Genomic DNA, 23,083 nt, shown 5'->3' on the forward strand with positions numbered 1-23,083 from the left:
CAAGGGCTCTTATACCCCGCCGAGCAGGGCGGAGCTACCATACAGCTTGACCAATAGGAAGCATACAATTTCTACCAATGGTGTTCCAACATTACCAGGTACCGTAATACCTCGACTACCACATTCACCCCCTGTTAAAAAAGAGTCCGGCGGGGGTTGTGGCCTGATACTACAAACATGGCAACGTGGTAGAATTAGTTATGGAGGTACCGTAATACCTCCGTACAGCGTTTTGTAACTATTTACAATTCTAGTAACTATGTACAATTTATGTTTTAAATTTACAATTTAAAATGAAGCAATCAGTCGATCGGGGGCCCTGGTCGACCTCTGTAATTGTCGGAGCTTCGGTGGTGACTCCGGTGGAGGCTCGGGCGTCTGTGACTCCGGGAGCATGGCCTCGATCTCTGTGGCAGCTTCGACACCCCTAGACGGCGCTGGTGGGGAAAACGGTTGACCTGGGAAGGGAGCGCCGGCGGGGTGCATCGGTGGGTGGGGGGGCCGGTGGAAGGACCGATCCTCCTGTAAGGTGCCCTGGCGGAGGGGAGGGTGGAACTGGTGGCTGGGGTGTGCGTGGGGCTCCGGCGGGCACCAGGTCTCGTAGGGAGACCGTATCTTGTCGGCCGTCGGGGTACGCCACGTAGGCGTACTGGGGGTTAGCATGGAGAAGATGGACCCTTTCGACCAACAGGTCCGACTTGTGCGCCCGCACGTGTTTTCGGAGCAGGATGAGCCAGGAGCTGCCAGCCAGGTCGGGAGCGAGGTCCCAGAGGAGGACTTCCTGGGGAAGACAAGGAGACATTCGTGAGGTGTCTGGTTGGTTGTGGTACAAAGCAGTGACCGGATGGAGTGGAGGGAATGCGGGAGGACTTCCAGCCAGCGGGAGACTGGGAGATTCCTGGACCATAGGGCCAGTAGGACGGTCTTCCAGACCGTACCGTTCTCCCTCTCTACCTGTCCGTTACCCCGGGCGTTGTAACTGGTCGTCCTGCTTGAGGCGATGCCCTTGCTGAGCAGGAATTGACGCAGTTCGTCGCTCATAAAGGAGGACCCCTGTGGTAAACCACTGTGTTCTTATATTAAGGGTTGTACGGTAGAACCTGCACTACAGGTTCACCTGGGCCCCTGCATGCTAGCTCCGCCCAGGAGCCGGGTTATAAATATGCGTGGCCTTCAGCTCGCAGCCATTTCGTCAGCTGTTGTAGGAGGCCACACTTCAGAGACTAATAAAGCCTCAGTTTGAATTCAACTTCGTCTCCAGCCAAATTGATCGTGCCTCAATTTATTAGTCTCTGATTCAGAAGATGGACCTCCAGATTAAACCAGATCGACTGCAGCTGGATCCACACGCAAGCGATGCCAGAAAGGACTTTCAGCACTGGCTAGCTTGTTTTGAAGCATATATCAACGCGGCGCCGACCCCTGTTCCAGAGGCTCACAAGATTCAAATCTTGTACTCCAGACTCAACTCTAAAATCTTCCCGCTGATCCAGGATGCACCCAATTACGCTGATGCTATGACTCGACTCAAAGAGAGTTATGAGCAGAAGACGAACACGCTCTTCACCAGACACGCGCTCACAAGCCGTACTCAACTACCTGGTGAGTTAATCGAGGGCTTCTGGAGGGCCCTGATCCCACTAATTTGGGACTGTGACTGCCAGGACGTCACAGCTATGGAGCACTCAGATCTCCTTATGAGGGACGCTTTTGTAACTGGGATTGGGTCCGATGTTATCAGGCAGCGGCTCCTAGAAGGGACCATGCGCGACCTCGCAGAGACTAAAACACTAGCACTTTCCATGACTGTCGCCTTGCACAATGTCCAGTCCTACGCCCCCAACCACGCGGCCCACTCCTCCTACGCTTCATGGGCCCCACAGGCAGCCGCCCCAGCGGGGGCGCTACCCACCCAGTACGCCTGCGCTACGCGCCAGCCAGTGATCTCCTGGGGAGACTCGATGCTATTTTCGCGCCACAAAGACACCCTCGCCAACGCTGCCCGGCCCGTGCTGCCCTTTGTAAGGCCTGCGGGAAGAAGGGCCACTACGCGGCGGTGTGCCAGGCCCGCTCAGCGGCAGCGGTCGCCCCACCCCCCCGGTCATGGACAATGGGCGCTGCCATCTTCTCCCCCGCACCAGGCCCGCTCAGCGGCAGCTCCCACCTCCCCCAGACACGGACAATGGGCGCCGCTATCCTCCCCTCCTCCCCAGGCCATGTGCAAGCAATGGGTGCCGCCATCTTCTCCCCCATACCAGGCCCGCTCAGCGGCAGCTCCTACCCCCCCCCGGTCACGGACAATGAGCGCCGCTATCCTCCCCTCCTCCCCAGGCCATGTGCGAGCAATGGGCGCCGCCATCTACTCCCCCGCACAACACGTGCGTTTCATGGGCGCCGCCATCTTGCTCCACCCCCGCAACGTGTGTTCCATGGGCGCCGCCATTTTGCGACCCCCAGGACCTCCGGGCGCCGCCATCGTGTCCACCCCGCAGCATACGGAGACCAACGGCGTTTCAGGACCCCGACGCAGTGGCCGCCTCACTACCCGACGATCAACCACGACTCGCATCCATGGTAATCGACCAGTCCAGACCACACACTCTGACCAACGCAACCACCAGCGTGAAAGTCAACGGCCACGTGACCTCCTGCCTACTGGACTCCGGGAGCACCGAGAGCTTTGTACATCCAAATACGGTAAGGCGCTGCTCCCTTAAGGTACACCCTACCAATCAAAGCATCTCCCTGGCCTCCGGATCCCATCGGGTAGCGATCCGGGGGTACTGCACGGTCATGCTCACAGTCCAAGGCGTAGAGATCCACGGTTATCGCCTCTACGTCCTCCCTAACCTCTGCGCTGCACTTATCCTCGGCCTGGATTTTCAGTGCAACCTCCAGAGCCTGACCCTTAAATTCGGCGGACCCTTACCACCCCTCACTGTGTGCGGCCTCGCGACCCTAAAGGTCGATCCTCCTTCCCTCTTTGCAATCTAACGCTAGATTGCAAACCCGTCGCCACCAGGAGCAGACGGTACAGCACCCAGGATAAGGCCTTCATCAGGTCCGAGGTCCAGCGGTTGCTTCAGGAGGGAGTCATCGAGGCCAGCAACAGCCCCTGGAGAGCTCAAGTGGTAGTGGTTAAGTCTGGGGAGAAAAATCAAATGGTCGTGGACTGCAGCCAGACCATCAACAGGTACACGCAGCTCGACTCGTATCCCCTCCCACACAAAACTGACATGGTTAACCAGATTGCACAGTACCGGGTCTTCTCAACGGTGGACCTGAAATCCGCTTACCACCAGCTCCCCATCCGTAAATCGGACCGGCATAAAACAACGCCTTCGAGGCAGACGGCCGGCTATATCACTTCCTTAGGGTCCCCTTCGGCGTCACCAATGGGGTTTCGGTCTTCCAAAGGGAGATGGACCGAATGGTCAACCGGTACGGCTTGCGGGCCACGTTTCCGTACCTAGACAATGTGACCATCTGTGGCCATGATCAGCAGGACCATGACACCAACCTCGCTAAATTTCTCCGTACCGCCACTCTCCTCAACCTCACGTATAACAACGAGAAGTGTGTGTTCCGTACAAACCGCTTAGCCATCCTCGGCTACGTGATCCAGAAAGGGGTTCTGGGGCCCGATCCTGACCGCATGAGCCTCCTCATGGAGCTTCCTCTCCCGCACTGCCCCAAGGCCCTCAAACACTGCCTGGGGTTCTTCTCGTATTACGCTCAGTGGGTTCCAAACTATGGGGACAAGGCCCGCCCACTCATACAGTCCACTCATTTCCCCGTGACGGCAGAGGCCCAACAGGCCTTCGCCCGGATCAGAGCTGATATTGCCAAAGCTGGAATGCACGCTGTAGACAAAACACTTCCTTTCCAAGTAGAAAGCGACGCATCGGACGTCGCCCTTGCCGCCACCCTCAACCAGGCAGGCAGGCCCGTGGCATTCTTTTCCCGCACCCACCATGCCTCCGAAATTCGGCACTCATCCGCCGAAAAGAAGGCCCAGGCTATCGTTGAGGCTGTGCGACATTGGAGGCATTACCTGGCCGGCAGGAGATTCACTCTCCTCACTGACCAACGGTCGGTAGCCTTCATGTTCAACATGCAGCGGGGCAAGATCAAAAATGACAAAATCTTGCGGTGGAGAATCGAGCTCTCCACCTATAACTACGAGATTAAGTATCGCCCTGGCAAACTCAACGAGCCCCAAGACGCCCTATCCCGAGGTACATGCGCCAGTGCACAGGTAGACCGACTCCAGACCCTGCACGACAGCCTTTGTCACCCAGGGGTCACTCGGTTGTACCACTTCATTAAGGCACAAAATTTGCCCTACTCCGTCGAGGAAGTAAGGACGATCACCAAGGACTGCCAGGTCTGTGCGGAGTGCAAACCGCACTTCTACCGGCCGGGCCGCGGGCACCTGGTGAAGGCCTCCCGCCCCTTTGAACGCCTCAGCGCGGACTTCAAAGGCCCCCTCCCCTCCTCCGACCGACACACGTATTTCCTCAGTGTGATCGATGAATACTCCGTTTTCCCTTCGCCTCCCATGCCGCGACATGAAGTCTGCCACCGTCATTAAAGCCCTTAATTCTATCTTCACTCTGTTCGGCTTCCCCGCCTACTTCCACAGTGACAGGGAATCCTCATTCATGAGTGATGAGCTACGCCAGTTCCTGCTCAGCAGGGGTATCGCCTCCAGCAGAACGACGAGCTACAATCCCCGGGGAAATGGACAGGTAGAATGGGAGAATGGGACGGTATGGAGGGCCGTCCAGCTGGCCCTATGGTCCAGAAAAATCCCGGCCTCCCGCTGGCACGAGGTCCTCCCTGATGCACTACATTCCATTCGCTCATTACTTTGCACTGCTACTAACAGTACACCGCATGAACGTCTTTTTGCCTTCACCAGGAACTCCACATAAAGGGTATCACTCCCAATGTGGCTCACAGCTCCGGGAACTGTGCTTCTCCGTAAACAGGTGCGGCTCCACAAGGCGGACCTGTTGGTGGAAAGGGTGCACCTGCTCTACGCAAACCCACAGTACGCCTACGTGGCGTTCCCCGACGGCCGCCAGGATACCGTCTCCCTCAGGGACCTGGCACCAGCAGGTTCCACCCCCACACAACCCCCGTCGCCCCCGGCGTCACCCTCCCCTCCCCCGCCATCCCCATCACCTCCCTAGGACCTTCCGTCCTCCCCCTGCCCACCCCTGTTGATGAAGAGGATTTTGGCATGCTCCCGGAGTCAACTTCGACCACGACAGCACCAACGTCGCTGGCTCCACTTCGTCGATCCCAGAGGACGAGCAAGGCGCCGGACCGGCTGAACCTCTGACCGGCCCACCGGATTGTATATAGTTCTCCATCACCCCCGCTGGACTCAATTTTAACAGGGGGTGAATGTGGTAAACCACTGTGTTCCTATATTAAGGGTTGTACGGTAGAACCTGCACTACAGGTTCACCTGGGCCCCTGCATGCTAGCTCCGCCCAGGAGCCGGGTTATAAATATGCGTGGCCTTCAGCTCGCAGCCATTTCATCAGCTGCTGTAGGAGGCCACATTTCAGAGACTAATAAAGCCTCAGTTTGAATTTAACTTCGTCTCCAGCCAAATTGATCGTGCCTCAACCCCCTATCACTATGTATGTAGGCTGGGAACCCGAACAGTGCAAAGATGCTATGGAGGGATTTGATGACGGTGGTTGCGGTCATGTCGGGGCAGGGGATGGCGAATGGGAACCGGGAGTACTCATCAATCACGTTCAGGAAGTACGTGTTGCAGTCAGTGGAGGGGAGGGAGCCTTTGAAGTCCATGCTGAGGCATTCAAAGGGACGGGAAGCCTTTATCAGGTGCTCTTTCTCTGGCCGGTAGAAGTGCAGTTTGCACTACGCGCAGATTTGGCAGTCCCTGGTGGCTGTCCTGACCTCCTCGATGGAGTAGGGCAGGTTGCGGGTCTTGATAAAATGGAAAAAGCGAGTGACCCCCGGGTGACAGAGGTCCTCGTGGAGGGCTCAGAGGCGGTCCACTTGTGCGATGGCACATGTGCCGTGGGACAGGGTGTCAGGAGGCTCGTTTAACTTCCCTGGACGATACAAGATCTCGTAGTTGTAGGTGGAGAGTTCGATCCTCCACCGCAAGATCTTATCGTTTTTTATCTTGCCCCGCTGTGCATTATCGAACATGAAAGCAACCGACCATTGGTCAGTGAGGAGAGTGAATCTCCTGCCGGCCAGGTAATGCCTCCAATGTCGCACAGCTTCTACTATGGCCTGGGCCTCCTTTTCGACTGAGGAGTGGCGGATTTCGGAAGCATGGAGGGTACGTGAGAAGAAGGCCACGGGCCTGCCCGCTTGGTTGAGGGTGGCCGCCAGAGCTACGTCAGACGTGTCGCTCTTGACCTGGAAGGGGAGGGACTTGTCGATGGCGCGCATCGTGACCTTTGCATTGTCCGTTTTGATGCAGCTGAAGGCCTGGCAGGCTTCTATCGACAGGGGAAAAGCTGTGGATTGGATCATGGGACGGGCCTTGTCCGCATAGTTGGGGACCCACTGGGCGTAGTAACTGAAAAACCCTAGGCAGCGCTTCAGGGCCTTGGAGCAGTGAGGGAGGGGGAACTCCATAAGGGGGCGCATGCGCTCAGGGTCGGAGCCTATAACTCCATTTCGCACTACGTAGCCGAGGATGGCTCGGCAGTCGGTGCTAAACACGCATTTATCCTTGTTGTATGTAAGGTTAAGGATCTTTGCAATCTGGAGGAATTTTGCGAGGTTGGTGTCGTGGGCCTGCTGGTCGTGGCCGCAGATGGTGACATTATCGAGATACGGGAATGTTACCCGTAAACCGTACTGTCAACCATTCGGTCCATCTTGCGCTGGAAGACCGAGACCCCATTGGAGACACCGAAGGGAACCCTTAAGAAGTGATAGAGCCACCCATCTGCCTCGAAGGCAGTGTATTTGCGGTCACTAGTGCGGATGGGGAGCTGGTGGTAGGCGGACCTAAGATTCACCGTGGAGAAGACCTTGTAATGCGCGATCCTGTTTACCAGGTCGGATATGTGGGGGAGAGGGTACACGTCCAGCTGCTGATGGTCTGACTGTAGTCGATGACCATCCTATGCTTCTCCCCGGTCTTTACCACCACTACTTGAGCTCTCCAGGGTCTGTTGCTGGCTTCAATGACTCCTTCCCTCAGTAGCCTTTGGACCTCTGACCTGATGAAGGTCTGGTCCTGGTCACTGTACCGTCTGCTCCTGGTGGCGACGAGTTTGCAATCCGGGATTGTAGCGCAACAATTACTCAAGTCGAGAAGACATGAAATCAATCGAGGCTTTATTAAGCAAGACATGTTCCCCAGCAGCTCAGTTACAGAATGCGGCTGCTGGGAGAACTCGAGCTCTTATACTCCGCCTTCAGGGCGGAGCAAGCAGGCGGCAGATTCAACCAGGACCCGGGACCTGTCAGCCAATAGCCTCTCGGCTTCACAGGTACCATATTACCCCTAATACATACCACCACATTCACCCCTTGTTAAAAAAGAACCCGGCGGGGTGGTGGTTCGCATGGTGGTAGGGGTTTACAAGGCTGGTCCTGGAACTGATTTCACACAGTGGCTATACATTTAGCCCAACAGTTAACTATGTACAGGTTGTCAGAATTATTTACAAGTTCGTTTTCCTTTTCCTGTTGTGTCATGCGGATTCCACGAGTCGAGCGGGTGCCCTGGTCGTTCTTATCGATCACCTCAGCCCCGGTGGTGGTGCAGGTGCGGGCTCGGGCACTGTCGTCTCTGGGAGCGGTGCGCTGTTCGTCCCTGTTTCTTTACTCCTGGGCGGGCACGGGAGGAGGACCGATCCACCTGGGAAGGGAGCGGTCGTGGGGTGCGCCAGTGGCCGGGTGGGGGTGCTCGGTATTGGGGGTGTGTGTGACTTCCTACCACCGGGAAACTGGGAGATTTCTGGACCGTAGGGCCAGTAGGACGGTCTTCCAGACCGTACCGTTCTCCCTCTCTACCTGTCCGTTACCCCGGGGGTTGTAGCTGGTCGTCCTGCTCGAGGCAATGCCCTTGCTGAGCAGGAACTGACGCAGCTCGTCACTCATGAAGGAGGACCCCCTGTCGCTATGGATGTACGCGGGGAAACCGAACAGTGTAAAGATGGTGCCAAGGGCTTTAATGACTGTGGCCGCTGACATGTCGGGAGGGGATGGCGAAGGGGAAACGGGAGTACTTGTCCACCACGTTCAGGAAGTATGCGTTGCGGTTGGTGGAGGGGAGGGGGCCATTGAAATCCAAACTGAGGCTTTCAAAGGGACGGGAAGCCTTAATCAGGTGCTCTATCTGGCCTGAAAAAGTGCGGTTTGCACTCTGCGCAGATTTGGCAGTTCCTGGTGGCTGTACGGACCTCCTCAACCGAGTAGGGGAGGTTGCGGGACTTCACAAAATGTTAGAATCGAGTGACCCCCGGATGGCAGAGGTCCTCGTGGGGGGCTTGGACGCGGTCTCCTTGTGCGTTGGCACATGTGCCGTGGGATTGGGCAACGGACAGCTCGTTCAGCTTTCCGTGGCGATACAAGATCTCATAGTTATAGGTGGAGAGCTCAATCCTCCACCTCAAGATCTTATCATTCTTGATTTTGCCCCGCTGTGCATTATCGAACATAAAGGCTACCGACCGTTGGTCAGTGAGGAGAGTGAATCTCCTGCCGGCCAGGTAATGCCTTCAATGTCGCACAGCTTCCATTATTGCTTGGGCTTCCTTTTCCACTGAGGAGAGGCGGATTTCTGAGGCGTGGAGGGTCCGGGAGAAAAAGGCCACGGGTCTGCCCGCTTGGTTGAGAGTGGCCGCCAGAGCTACAGTGGTAATATGCATTAGGGGTCATGTGGGACTGTGAAGCCGTGATGTCATTGGCTGACAGATCCCGGGTCCTGGTTGGACGTTGACCTCTAGCTCCGCCCTGAAGGCGGAGTATAAGTACCAGGAGTCCTCCCCCGCAGGCAGTCTACTACTGAACTGCGGGGGAACAGTCACGCTTAATAAAGCCTCATCGACTTCACTCTATTCGTCTCTCGGAGTCTTTGTGCGCTACAATTTATTAAGCGTGACTAAATGACTATGGAGCTCAGGATCATCCCGGAATGCCTGAGGATCAGCCCCCACCAGTGAACGCAGCAGCAGCTTTCAAGCACTGGCAGACTTGTTTCGAGGCCTACCTCAGAACGGCCCCCGGCCTGTCACAGAAGACCAAAAACTACAGGTCCTGCACTCGAGGTTAAGCACGGAGATTTTATCCCTCATCGAAGACGCAGAGGATTTCCAGATGGCGTTCGCAGCACTAACAAGTCTCTATGTTCGCCCAGTAAACCAGATCTACGCTCGCTATCAACTCGCAACGAGACGGCAAAGTCCCGGAGAATCGATAGATGAATTCTACGCCGCGCTACTAATTTTGGGACGGGCCTGCAGCTGCCCGCCGGTGAACGCAAATGAACACACGGACATGTTAATGCGCGATGCTTTTGTGGCAGGTATGAACTCCTCCCAAATCCACCAAAGACTTTTAGAAAAAGAGTCGCTAGGACTCTCAGAGGCACGGGCCCTAGCAGCCTCCTAGACGTGGCCGCGCGAAACACCCGCGCCTACGGCCCCGACCGCGCGGCAGCCCATTGGGCTCCGTACGCACCCGTCGGGACAAACCCACCCCCCCCGGACACCCCACAGGCTTGAGCGGTTCAAACGCCAAGTCGCACCGGGGGAGCCCGCTGCTATTTCTGCGGCCAGGCGAAACACCACCGGCAGCGCTGCCCGACCCGCGCAGCGATCTGTAAGAGCTGTGGGAAAAAGGGACATTTCGCGGCTGTGTGCCGGTCCCGGGAGGTCGCCGCTGTCCCAGGAGAACAGGGAGCCCTGCATGCCGTTTACGCTCCCCAACCCCCCCAGCGCCCCATGTACGACCCGCAGGCGCAACCACTCTGGGTCCCGACCACCGCTCTCCCCGGAGAACAGGGAGCCCTGCACGCCTTTTACGCTCCCCAACCCCCCCCCCCCCCGCGCCCCATGTATGACCCGCCGGCGCTACCACTTTGGGTCCCGGCCACCGCTGTCCCCAGAGAAGAGGGAGTCCTGCGTGTTCCTAACGCTCCCCAACCCCCCCAGCGCCCCATGTGCGACCCGCAGGCGCCGCCATTTTGGGTCCCGGCCACCACGAGGGGAGGAAGTGCGCCGCCATCTTGGACCACCCCAGACCTGTGCGACGCATGGGGGCGGCCATTTTGTCCACCCCCGCCGCCACCTTGGACGGCAACAACGGACCCCAGTGTCGACGGCTCCACGGGGTTCGAAGAAGACGCTCAACCATTACAACCACGTCTGGCTTCAATGACGCTGGACCAAGCACGGCCCCGGACGCTCCAGACGACGACGACAACGGTGCTGATAAACAGGCACGAGACACCATGCCTGGTCGACTCCGGGAGCACGGAGAGCTTCATCCACCCCGACACGGTAAGACGCTGTTCTTTGACCATCCGTCCCAGCGCACAAAAGATTTCCCTAGCTGCAGGATCCCACTCCGTACAGATCAAAGGCTTCTGCATAGTTACCCTAACGGTGCAAGGGAGGGAGTTCAAAAACTACAGGCTCTAAGTCCTTCCCCAACTCTGCGCCCCCACATTACTGGGATTAGACTTCCAGTGCAATCTACAGAGCCTAACCTTCAAATTCGACGGCCCAATACCCCCACTCACTATCTGCGGCCTCGCAACCCTCAAGGTTCAACCCCCATCCTTGTTTGCAAACCTCACCCCGGATTGCAAACCCGTCGCCACTAGGAGCAGACGGTACAGCGCCCAGGACCGGACCTTCATTCGGTCCGAAGTCCAGCGGCTACTAAAGGAAGGCATAATCCAGGCCAACAATAGTCCCTGGAGAGCACAGGTGGTAGTAGTAAAGACAGGGGAGAAGCAAAGGATGGTCATAGACTATAGCCAGACCATCAACAGGTACACACAACTAGACGCGTACCCTCTCCCCCGCATATCCGTCATGGTCAATCGGATTGCCCAATATAAGGTCTTCTCCACCGTGGACCTCAAGTCCGCCTACCATCAGCTCCCCATCCGCCCAAGTGACCGCAAGTACACAGCCTTCGCGGCAGACGGGCGATTATACCATTTCCTAAGGGTCCCATTTGGCGTCACAAACGGGGTCTCGGTCTTCCAACGAGAGATGGACCGAATGGTTGATCAACACGGGTTACGGGCCACGTTCCCGTATCTCGACAATGTAACCATCTGCGGCCACGATCAGCAGGACCACGACGCCAACCTCCAAAAATTCCTCCAGACCGCTAAAGCCTTGAACCTCACGTACAACGAGGACAAGTGCGTTTTTAGCACAAACCGGCTAGCCATCCTGGGCTACGTAGTGCGCAATGGGATAATAGGCCCCGACCCCGAATGTATGCGCGCCCTCATGGAATTTCCCCTCCCGCACTGCTCAAAAGCCCTAAAACGCTGCCTGGAGTTCCTTTCATACTACGCCCAGTGGGTCCCCCAGTACGCAGACAAGGCCCGCCCCCTAATACAGACCACGACCTTCCCTCTGTCGACAGAGGCTTGCCAGGCCTTCAGCCGCATCAAAGCGGATATTGCAAAGGCCACGATGCGCGCCATCGACGAGTCCCTCCCCTTCCAGGTCGAGAGCGACGCCTCCGACGTAGCTCTAGCGGCCACCCTTAACCAAGCGGGCAGACCCGTGGCCTTTTTCTCCCGAACCCTCCACGCTTCAGAAATCCGCCACTCCTCAGTGGAAAAGGAAGCCCAAGCCATAGTGGAAGCTGTGCGACATTGGAGGCATTACCTGGCCGGCAGGAGATTTACTCTCCTCACGGACCAACGGTCGGTAGCCTTCATGTTCGATAATGCACAGCGGGGCAAAATCAAAAACGACAAGATCTCAAGGTGGAGGATCGAGCTCTCCACCTTCAACCTCGAGATCTTGTATCGTCCCGGAAAGCTGAACGAGCCGTCCAATGCCCTATCCCGCGGCACATGTGCCAACGCACAAATTAACCGCCTCCAAACGCTCCACGAGGACCTCTGCCACCCGGGGGTCACTCGGTTCTACCACTTTATTAAGTCCCGCAACCTCCCATACTCTTTAGAGGAGGTCCATACAGTCACAAGGAACTGCCACATCTGCGCAGAGTGCAAACCGCATTTTTTCAGGCCGGATGGTGCGCACCTGATTAAGGCTTCCCGCCCCTTTGAACGCCTTAGTCTGGATTTCAAAGGACCCCTCCCCTCCACCGACCGCAACATATACTTCCTTAATGTGGTGGACGAGTACTCCCGCTTCCCATTCGCCATCCCCTGCCCTGACATGACAGCGGCCACAGTCATTAAAGCCCTGAACACTATATTCACACTGTTCGGTTGCCCCGCATACGTCCACAGCGACAGGGGGTCCTCCTTCATGAGTGACGAGCTGCGCCAGTTCCTGCTCAGCAACAGTATAGCCTCGAGCAGGACGACCAGCTGCAACCCCCGGGGGAACGGGCAAGTAGAGAGGGAGAACGGCACGGTCTGGAAGACCGTCCTACTGGCCCTACGGTCCAGGGACCTCCCAGTTTCACGGTGGCAGGAGGTCCTCCCGGACGCCCTCCACTCCATCCGGTCACTACTGTGTACTAGCACTAACCAAACGCCTCATGAGCGCCTCCTTGTCTTCCCCAGGAAGTCCTCCTCTGGGACGTCGCTGCCAACCTGGCTGGCGGCCCCAGGACCCATCTTGCTCCGAAAACATGTGCGGGCGCACAAGTCGGACCCGTTGGTCGAAAGGGTTCACCTCCTTCACGCGAACCCGCAGTACGCTTACGTGGAGTACCCCGACGGCCGACAGGACACGGTCTCCCTGCGAGATCTGGCGCCCGCCGGCAAAACACACACCCCCGACACCAATCACCCCCTTCCTGCCACCGCTGCACCCCGCGACCGCCCCCTTCCCAGGAGGATCGGTCCTCCTCCCATGCCCGACCAGGAGTGAAGCCCAAGCTGAAACCGTGAGGCTCCCGGAGACGACAACACCGGAACAAGCACCACCACCACCACCGGGGCCGAGGCGATCGACACGGACGACCAGACCGCCCGACCGACTCGTGGCGTCGATCTAACACTACAATATGTGGACTTTTAACGAGAACATTTTGTCTTTTTCTCCTGACGATTACTGTAAATAGTTCGAAACAAAAAAAACCTTGTACATACTGTAATAACATGCGAAAGTTTTCCTCCCAGGACCAGCCTTGTAAACCCTTACCACCATGCGAAGCATCACCCCGCCGGGTTTATTTTTAACAAGGGGTGAATGTGGTAGTATGCATTAGGGGTCATGTGGGACTGTGAAGCCGTGATGTCATTGGCTGACAGATCCCGGGTCCTGGTTGGACGTTGACCTCTAGCTCCGCCCTGAAGGCGGAGTATAAGTACCAGGAGTCCTCCCCCGCAGGCAGTCTACTACTGAACTGCGGGGGAACAGTCACGCTTAATAAAGCCTCATCGACTTCACTCTATTCGTCTCTCGGAGTCTTTGTGCGCTACAGCTACATCGGATGCGTCGCTCTCGACTTGGAAGGGGAGGGACTCGTCGATGGCGCGCATCGTGGCCTTTGCGATATCTGCTTTGATGCGGCTGAAGGCCTGGCGGGCCTCTGTCGACAGGGGAAAGGTAGTGGACTGTATTAATGGGCGGGCCTTGTCTGTGTACTGGGGAACCCACTGGGCGTAATACGAAAAAGTGCCCAGGCAGCGTTTCAGGGCTTTGGAGCAGTGGGGGAGGGGAAATTCCATAAGGGGGCGCATGCGTTCGGGGTCGGGGCCTATCACACCATTGCGCACTATGTATCCCAGGATGGCCAGACGGTTGGTGCTAAAAATGCATTTTTCCTCATTATAGGTGAGGTTCAGGGCGTTAGCGGTCTGGAGGAATTTGCGGAGGTTGGCGTCGTGGTCCTGCTGGTCATGGCCGCAGATGGTTACATTGTCGAGGTATGGGAACGTGGCCCGCAACCCGTGCTGATCAACCATTCGGTCCATCTCCCGTTGGAAGACCGAGACCCCGTTCGTGATGCCGAATGGGACCTTTAAGAAGTGGTAGAGCCGCCCGTCTGCCTCGAAGGCCGTGTACTTGCGGTCACTCGGGCGGATGGGGAGCTGGTGGTATGCGGACTTGAGGTCCACGGTGGAAAAGACCTTGTACTGTGCAATCCGATTGACCATGTCGGATATGCAGGGGAGAGGGTACGCATCGAGCTGCGTGTACCTATTGATGGTCTGGCTATAGTCTATGACCATCCTCTGCTTCTCCCCGGTCTTCACAACTACCACCTGGGCTCTCCAGGGACTATTGCAGCCGCTGGACTTCAGACCGGATAAATGTTCGGTCCGGGGCGCTGTACCGTCTGCTCCTCGTGGCGACGGGTTTGCAATCCGGGGTGAGGTTCGCAAACAAGGAAGGCGGTTCAACCTTGAGAGTCGCGAGGCTGCAGATAGTGAGTGGGGGTATTGGGCCGCCGAATTGGAACGTAAGGCTCTGGAGCTTACACTGGAAATCTAACCCCAAGAGAGTGGGAGCGCAGAGTTGGGGAAGGACATAAAGCCTATAATTCTTAAACTCTCTCCCTTGCACCGTTAGGTTCGCGATGCAGAACCCTTTGATCTCTACTGAATGGGACCCCGCAGCCAGGAAAATCTTTTGGGTACTCGGATGAAAAGAGAGAAAACAGCGTCTTATCGTGTCCAGGTGGATAAAACGTGCTCCCTGAGTCGATTAAGCGTGGCATCTCGTACCCATTGACCAGCACCGTTGTCGTTGCCGTTTGGAGCATCCGGGGCCGCGATTGGTCCAGGGTCACCGAAGCCAGTCTAGGTTGCTGTACCGTGGCGTTTTCTTCCGACCCCGTGGAGCCGTCTATGCTGGGGTCCTTGGCTATCAGCCAAGATGGCGGCATCCATGGATCGCACGCGGTCGGGGGTGGACAAAATGGCCGCCCCATGGATCGCACGTGGCCGGGGGGTCACAAGATGGTGGCGCCCATCCTTCCCTCGTGGTGTCCGGGGCCCAAAATGGCGGCGCCCGCGGGCCGCACATGGAGCGCTGGGGGGTTGCGTCTGCTGTCCCCGTTCCCCCCCCGGAGATTGCGGCGACCCCCCGGGACTGGCACACCTCTGCGTAATGCCCCTTTTTGCCGCAGCTTTTACAAATAGCTGCGTGGTCCGGCCGGGGGCCGTTCGAAGGTACCCTTCGAAGCATGCTAGTCAGTGTTTAAACACGGCTGCCGAGTTTGCTGCATGGGGGCAGATTCGCAGACACTCCGGGGCGATCCGGAGCTCCATAGTCTTTTAAGCTTGCTTAATAAATTGTAGTGCAACAATTACTCACTCAAGTCGAGAAGAGATCGAGGCTTTATTAATCAAGACTTGTTCCCCAGCAGCTCAGTTACAGAATGCGGCTGCTGGGAGAACTCGAGCTCTTATACTCCGCCTTCAGGGCGGAGCCAGCAGGCGACAGATCCAACCAGGACCCGGGACCTGCCAACCAATAGCCTCTCGGCTTCACGGGTACCATACTACCCCTAATACATACCACCACAGGGGTGAGGTTCGCAAACAGGGAAGGCGGGTCGACCTTAAGGGTCGAGAGGCCGCAGACAGTGAAGGGGGGTATAGGGCCGCCAAATTTGAAAGTTAGACTTTGTAGATTACACTGGAAGTCTAGACCCAGGAGTGTGGCCGCGCAGAGGTGGGGAAGGACGTAGAGCCGGTAATTTTTAAACTCCCTTCCCTGGACTGTGAGGTTTGCTACACAAAACCACTTTATCTCTACTGAGTGGGAACCGGAGACCAGGGAGATTTTTTGATTAACGGGGTGGACAAGGAGAGAACAGCGCCTTACCGTGTTGGGGTGTATGAAGCTCTCCGTGCTCTCAGAGTCGATTAGACAGGACATCTCGTGCCCATTGATAAATACAGTCGTTGTAGCAGTTGAGAGTGTTCGAGGCCGGGATTTGTCGCCTTGTTGCAGAGTCACAGAGGCTAATCGCAGCAGTTGAGTGTTCTCTTCGGGCAGTATGTGGTCAGCCGAGCTAGGGTCCTGAGGGTCCATCCAAGATGGCGGCTCCCATTGGTCGCACATGGCTGGGGGTGCACAAAATGGCAGCGCCCATCCATCTAACGTGGCGTCCGCGGGAAAAGATGGCGGCGCCCGGGGGCCGCACGTGACCCTGGAGTAGGAAGACGCCCGCTGGCCACACGGCGACCGTGGAGAGGTTTGTGGTGGCGGTCCGCATTCGCCGCCGGGGACCGCGGCAACCGCAAGGGCCTGGCATACCCTCACAAAATGGCCTTTTTTATCGCATCCCTTGCAGGTGGATGTGTGGGCCGGGCAGCGCTGGTGCTTGGCCTGCCCGCAAAAGTAGCTGCGGGGCCTCCCGGGGTTGCCAGGCCGCCTTGCAGCACAAGCTTGTGGGGGGATGGGGGATGTCTCGGGGTCGGCTGCGGAGGGGTTCCACGCTGCCCAGGGGGCTGCAGCGCGGTCGGGAACGTAAGCGCAGACGTTTCTGGAGGCCACATCCAGGGAGCCTGCAAGGTCCCGTGCCTCCTTGAGACCTAGAGTGTCTTTTTCCAACAATCGCTGGCGGATTTGGGAGGACAGAACACCTGCCACGAAAGCATCCTGGACCAAGAGTTCAGTGTGTTTGCTCGCCAAAACTTGCGGGCAGTTGCGGTTTCTCCCCAACACCAGGAGTGCACGGTAGAATTCTTTCAGAGATTCCCCAGGGATTTGTCGCCTTGTTGCTAGCAGATGTCGGGCGTAGACCTGGTTTACTGGGCGAATATAATGTCCTTTTAGCAGCTCTATTGCTGCATCGAAGTCTTCCGCTTCCTCGATGAGGGTGTAAATCTCCGGGCTCACCCTCGAGTGCAGGACTTGCATTTTCTGTTCTCCCGTGGGTGTGTTTTCGGCCGTCCCGAGATATACTTTAAAACACGTCAGCCAGTGCTTGAAGATTACCGCTGAGTTCGCCGCGTGGGGGCTGAGTTGCAGACACACCGGCTTGATTCGGAGCTCCATCCTTTTAAATCTAGCTTATTAAATTGATGCACGACCAATGACCACTAAAGCGAGGTTGTAGTCCAACTGAAGGCTTTAATAAGCTCAATGTTTCCCCCAGCAGCTCAGGTACAGAATGAAGGCTGCTGGGACGGCACGGACTCTTATACCCTGCCTAGCAGGGCGGAGCAACCATACAGCCTGACCAATACAATTTTTACCAATGACGTTCCAGCATTACCAGGTACTATAATACCTCTACTACCAAAGTCAGCTTGCATGCAGGGATCACCCAGGTGGATCATAGAATCATAGAATTTACAGTGCAGAAGGAGGCCATTCAGCCCATCGGGCCTGCACCGGCCCTTGGAAAAAGCACCCCACTTAAGCCCACACCTCCACCCTATCCCCGTAACCCAGTAACGCCACCTAACCTTTTTGGACACGAAGGGCAATTTAACATGGCCAATCCATCTAACCTGCGCATCTTTGGACTGTGGGAGGAAACCACAGCACCCGGAGGAAACCCACGCAGACACGGGGAGAACGTGCAGACTCCGCACAGATAGTGACCCAGGCTGGGAATCGAACCTGGGACCCGGGAGCTGTGAAACAACTGTGCTTGCCACTGTGCTACCGTGCTGCCCATGGATGGTGGAAAGTGCTACCATGTGCAAGAGTCAGACGGTGTCAAACAATGTGGAGCACCAGAGCTCACCCCAGAGCGTGTTGCTATCACCCTCCATCCCACGGACCAGAACCGCAGTTACTGCCAATCCAGGGCCCACACCCCGTATTGCGACAGGTATGAACCGTGGAGGGAGTTGCAGGCGGGAGGTAGGGGGGTGTGGTCGGCCGGGGGGGGGAAGGTGGGGTGGGATACAGTGTTCGTGTCCCTGGCTAGTCCCACCCCCCCAGTCAGTGAACCTGGAGGCGATCAGACGTCCCGTGGGCTGTCCCAGCACACATGTGTGGCCTCCCGTGCGTGCCCAGGCCACATGTACCGTCCACCCGCGCCCTCCCCCACATCCTCCTCGTCGGACGAGGACTGCCGTTCATCCTGCTCCTCCAGAACATCGCCCCTCTGTTGCATGATGTCCCATCACTATACTGGAGGCCCCTCCAGAGCGGTCCGGGCACGTGGACCGCATCTTCAGGATGCCAAAGCCCCGTTTGATCATGGCCCTGGTCGTTGTAGCATCTCCGCCTTGGTGTGTGGCCTCCGGATAGGCGTCATCTGCCACTACCGCAGTGGATAAGCCCTGTCGCCCAGGAGCCAACCCATCAGCCGGTGGTATGCTTCAAAGAGGCCGGGAATCGTCGAGTGTGCCAGGATGAAGGCGTCATGCACACTGCTCAAATATCAGGCGCAAACGTGCTCGATCCGCATCTGATGGTCACACAGCAACTGAACATTCATCGAATGGAACCCTTTTAGTTTGTGTAGATCAGCCTGTCATCTGCGGGTGCACGCATCCCATTGATCACACCCTGGGCCTGGGGCATCTCGGCGATGACTGCAAACCCTGCTGCCAAGGCATCCTGGGGGCTCGGTCCACATTGAAATGGGCATATAGGGCCTCCGTGACAGCGCGTATGCACCTGTGCACCGAGGTCTGTGAGATCCGGGACAGATCCACACTGTGGCGTAAAAGTCAGGGTGACCGTCACCTTTACCACAACCGGGCACGGGTGTCCTTTCCCATTTTCCCCTGTGCCAGGTGAGCCATGATCTGGCAGATATGTTGCACTGGCCCTTGCTCAGCCGGAGACAATGATGGCATTCCCAATCTGGCATGTCCCCCGCGGCCTGTCGCCCTGCCACGCCACCCTCCCCTCAGCCAGGCCAGACAGTGTCAGGACCGGCAGCCCACAGTCGCGACCCTCTGTGGGCAGCACAGTAACACAGTGGTTAGCACAGTCGCTTCACAGCTCCAGGGTCCCAGGTTCGATTCGTGAGTTTGGGTCACTATCTGTGCGGAGTCTGCACGTTCACCCCTTGTTTGCTTGGGTTTCCTCTGTGTGCTCCGGTTTCCTCCTACAGTCCAAAGATGTGCAGGTTAGGTGGATTGACCAGGATAAATTGCCCTTAGTGTCCAAAAAAGGTTAGGTGGGGTTACTGGGTTATGGGGATAGGGTGGAGGCATGGGCTTATAAGGGGTGTTCTTTCCAAGGGCTGGTGCAGTCCCGATGGGCCGAATAGCCTCCTTTTGCACTGTAAATTCTATGTGTCTTACCTCCTCACTCTCCCTCATCAGCCACGGCGCCTGTTTCTCGATTTTTAAAAGCACAAGTGAACCTCGCTGTCAGAGGCGGAGAATTGCGGGGTCAAGCCCGCTAATGATAGGCAAACGGTATTTACTGTACGTGTGAGTGGAACGCATTGACGCTGCTGTTGAGGCACCAGAGAATTGCGATTTGGCGTGAAACCGGCGCCAGCCGCACTTTCGGCGTCAGAATCAATTCTCTGCCCAACCGCGTTTCCCGGTTCCAGCGTCAGCTGATGGAGAATCTCGCCACTGTTCTTTTGTTCTCCCTTTCAAAATAAACAACTTCACATTTTCCCACATTATTCTCCATTCGCCAACTTTTTGCCCACTTAACTTATCAGTATCTCTTTGTAAACTGTTTGTAACCCTCTCGCAGCTTGCCTTTGCATCTATTTCTGAGTCATCTGCAAATTTGGCTACAGTGCATTCATTTCCTTCCTCCAAGTCATTAATATAAATTGTAAACAGTTGCGTTCCCAGCACTGATCCCTGTGGAGACCAACTGGTTACAAGTCGACAACCTGAAAAAGAACCCCTTACCCCACTTGCTGTTTCCTGCTCAATTCTCTACCCATGCCAATATACTGCCTCCTACACCATGGGATCTTATCTTATGACTTAACCTTTTGTGAGGTACCTTGTCGACTGCATTCTGCAAGTCCAAATTCAACCCAGGGTTCCCCTCTATCCACTCTGATTGAGACTTCCTCGAAAAACTCTAATAAATTAGTCAGACATGAGTTTCCTTACATGAAGCCATGCTGACTCTTCTTGATTAGATTATGATTTTTCAAATGTGCTATTACTTAGATGCTGGTCTTATCAGCTTATAGTTACTCACTTTTTTGCCTCCTGCACTCTTTTGAATAGGGGTGTCACATTGGCAGTTTTCCAGGCTTCCATACTTCTTCAGAATCCAAGGATTTTTGGAAAATTACAACCAAAGCATCCCTGATCTCTGTAGCGAATTCATTTCAGATCCTAGAATGCAAGCCATTAAGGCCAGGGAACTTATCTGCCTTTGGCCCATTAGTCTGTCTAATACTATTTCTCTAGTGAATGCGATGGTATTTAATTCCTCCCCCATATTCTTTGATATCAATGGGATACTTCTACCAATGTCTTCTTTCCCTTGACTTTAGCAAAAAAGGACTTGGGGAGAAAAATGGGGAGACACTGAAAAAGAAATAAACATCTTTAGAGCATGTTCATTTTGATAGTCTGAACTCTGCCCGCCAACAACAGGGGGAGGGTATCCCACCTCTGCAAGTCTGTTTTAATACTGTCCACCAGATAAGTGTTATTTAATTTATGATGCGAGGCCCAGTTGTGGGCCACCTGGACTCCCAGATAACAAAAGCTACTCTTTGCAAGGCAAAAATGTAACATCCCCAGTTGGGCTCTCCATCCACAGGGAATTGACTGGGAATCATTCACTCTTGCCCAAGTTCAACTTGTACCCAGAAAAGGAGCCAAAATACGAAGCAGCTTCATTATCTTGCCCACGGAGAGTATGTATTGGGTCCGTATAATAGAGAAGTAGGTTATCCGTGTAAAGGGACATTCGATGCTCCACGACTCCCTGATTTATCCCCCTCCACTTAACAGATGACCTCAGCGCTATAGCAAGTGGCTTTATCACCAAAGCAAACTAGAGCAGGGACAATGGACATCCATGTCTCGTGCCCTAGTCAACGAAAAATAACCAGAGTTCAGGACATTCGTACGAACACATGCAGTGGAGGCTTTATACAATAGCCGAATCCAAGAAATAAATTTGTGGTCTATTCCGACCTTCCCAAGAATCTGAAATAGATACTCCCACTCTACTCAATGAAATGACTTTTCGGCATCTAGGGAAACCTCCGATTCGGGCACCAAGGAGGGAAAAGGAGGCAATGTATATCGGCCGACAATTGTCAAGCCTTCACGAAACCCGTCTGATCCTCCGAGATTACATTTGGGAGCAGGGCTCCAGCCGAAGTAAATAGAGTTCAGGTAAACTCAGATGACTCACACATCAGTTAAGCTTCAATAGTAAACAACATTTATTGAGACCCTAATCAGGCTTCAGGTGATTGGCAGTTAACTGTCACTCAGTCAGCAGAGTCAGATACATTCTCTTGTTTAAAAATAAATTTAGAGTACCCAGTTCATTTTTTCCAATTAAGGGGCAATGGAGAGTGTCCAATCCACCTACTCTGCACATCTTTGGGTTGTGGGGGTGAAACCCACGCAAACACGGGGAGAAGTCAGCTACATTCTCAACCTTTTAACTGGAGTGTCTGAATTGGTTACTGGAGAGAGAATACATATTTCATGCAAAATTATATTTGGCAACCCATTTTTTTAACATCTCACGACCCACCCGAAGACTGCGACCCACTTTGAAAACCACTGATTTAATCATTGGGTAAATTTGCAAGAAGTCTATTGGCAAGTTTTGGTATTAGAATTCTAAATAATTCATGACTTACCTTGATAACATTCTGATATTTGAAGAGCCTATTGGGAGGTTTCTCTAAGTAAGCATGTATAGGTAACACCGAGGGTTCTGATGGGTCCTGTGTTGATGACACTTCATCTGTGTATTTCTGGGAACAAAGTATTAGCTATTGTTAGAAATCAAAGCTCATCTTTGAAAAGTGCAATTAATGACAACATTATCATCTTCCTTTGACTAGCAATGACAGGAAGGATAATGAGGACAAAGTTAACTATTTCATCCCAACACTTAAGCCATCCAAGCTGACCATATAATTAAGGCTTTCCAATCACCTCCCTTCACGCTTGAGTGATTTTGAAGTGGTCAGCTGGAAATTGACTGCACTGAACTCTGTTTGAAGTGTTCCAGGAACTGTCAATCAAAGTTTCATGTTTATAAACATTGAGATTAGAGCACTTGAGAGTTACTCAACCGTGAAGGAACATGAGTGGAGCAATGCTGACAGCTGTGTGTATGGAAGCTGTCAATCACAGCCTCATAAAATCAACAATCAAAGAGAAATTAATAAATGGGTCGCAGCTGAAAGATCTGAAGGGGTTTAAACACAGCTGACTATTTCTTTCCAGGATTTGACACGGGGTACTTACTATGTCTGAGTCAGCAGGTGCATTGCCCAAGTGTTAAAGCGGTAATATTTTTCACTGCCACTGTCTGGACTGCTCTCGAGCATCCAGACAGGGGTTTTTCTTCTTGGGGCATCCTGACAGGAGTCTCCTTTCTAGGGGGCTTCATAGAATTTACAGTGCAGAAGGAGGCCATTCGGCCCATCGAGTCTGCACCGGCCCTTGGGAAGAGCACCCTACTTATGCCCACGTCTCCACCCTATCCCTGTAACCCAGTAACCCCACCTAACCTTTTGGACACTAAGGGGCAATTTAGCATGGCCAATCCACCTAACCTGCACATCATTGGACTGTGGGAGGAAACCGGAGCACCCGGAGGAAACCCACGCAGACACGGGGAGAAAGTGCAAACTCCACAAGACAGTCACCTGAAGCCAGAATTGAACCCGGGACCCTGGAACGAACTAACCACTGTGCCTCCGTGCTTCCTGATATGGGTCACATTGTTTAGGGGGTCTCTGTGGTTCCCTTTATTTAGGGCACCTCTGTGGGGTTGTGAGGGAGGGGTCTGCTGGAGGTGGAGTGGGCAGGTTTGCATTATTGGGGGGAGGGTGGCTCTTG

General features: G+C 55.1%; 1 protein-coding gene across 1 annotated transcript in view; it reads right to left on the reverse strand.

Annotated features, from left to right (window-relative positions):
• Positions 1–23,083, reverse strand: part of LOC140424765 (obscurin-like) — a 1,044,598-nt gene that overhangs the window by 266,305 nt on the left and 755,210 nt on the right. Inside the window, 1 exon segment of the mRNA XM_072508149.1 lies at positions 21,871–21,987. Within this exon segment, the coding sequence (XP_072364250.1) occupies positions 21,871–21,987 (117 nt within the window).

This window comes from Scyliorhinus torazame, chromosome 6, assembly GCF_047496885.1.
Source record: "Scyliorhinus torazame isolate Kashiwa2021f chromosome 6, sScyTor2.1, whole genome shotgun sequence".
In the NCBI taxonomy this organism is placed as follows: domain Eukaryota; kingdom Metazoa; phylum Chordata; class Chondrichthyes; order Carcharhiniformes; family Scyliorhinidae; genus Scyliorhinus; species Scyliorhinus torazame.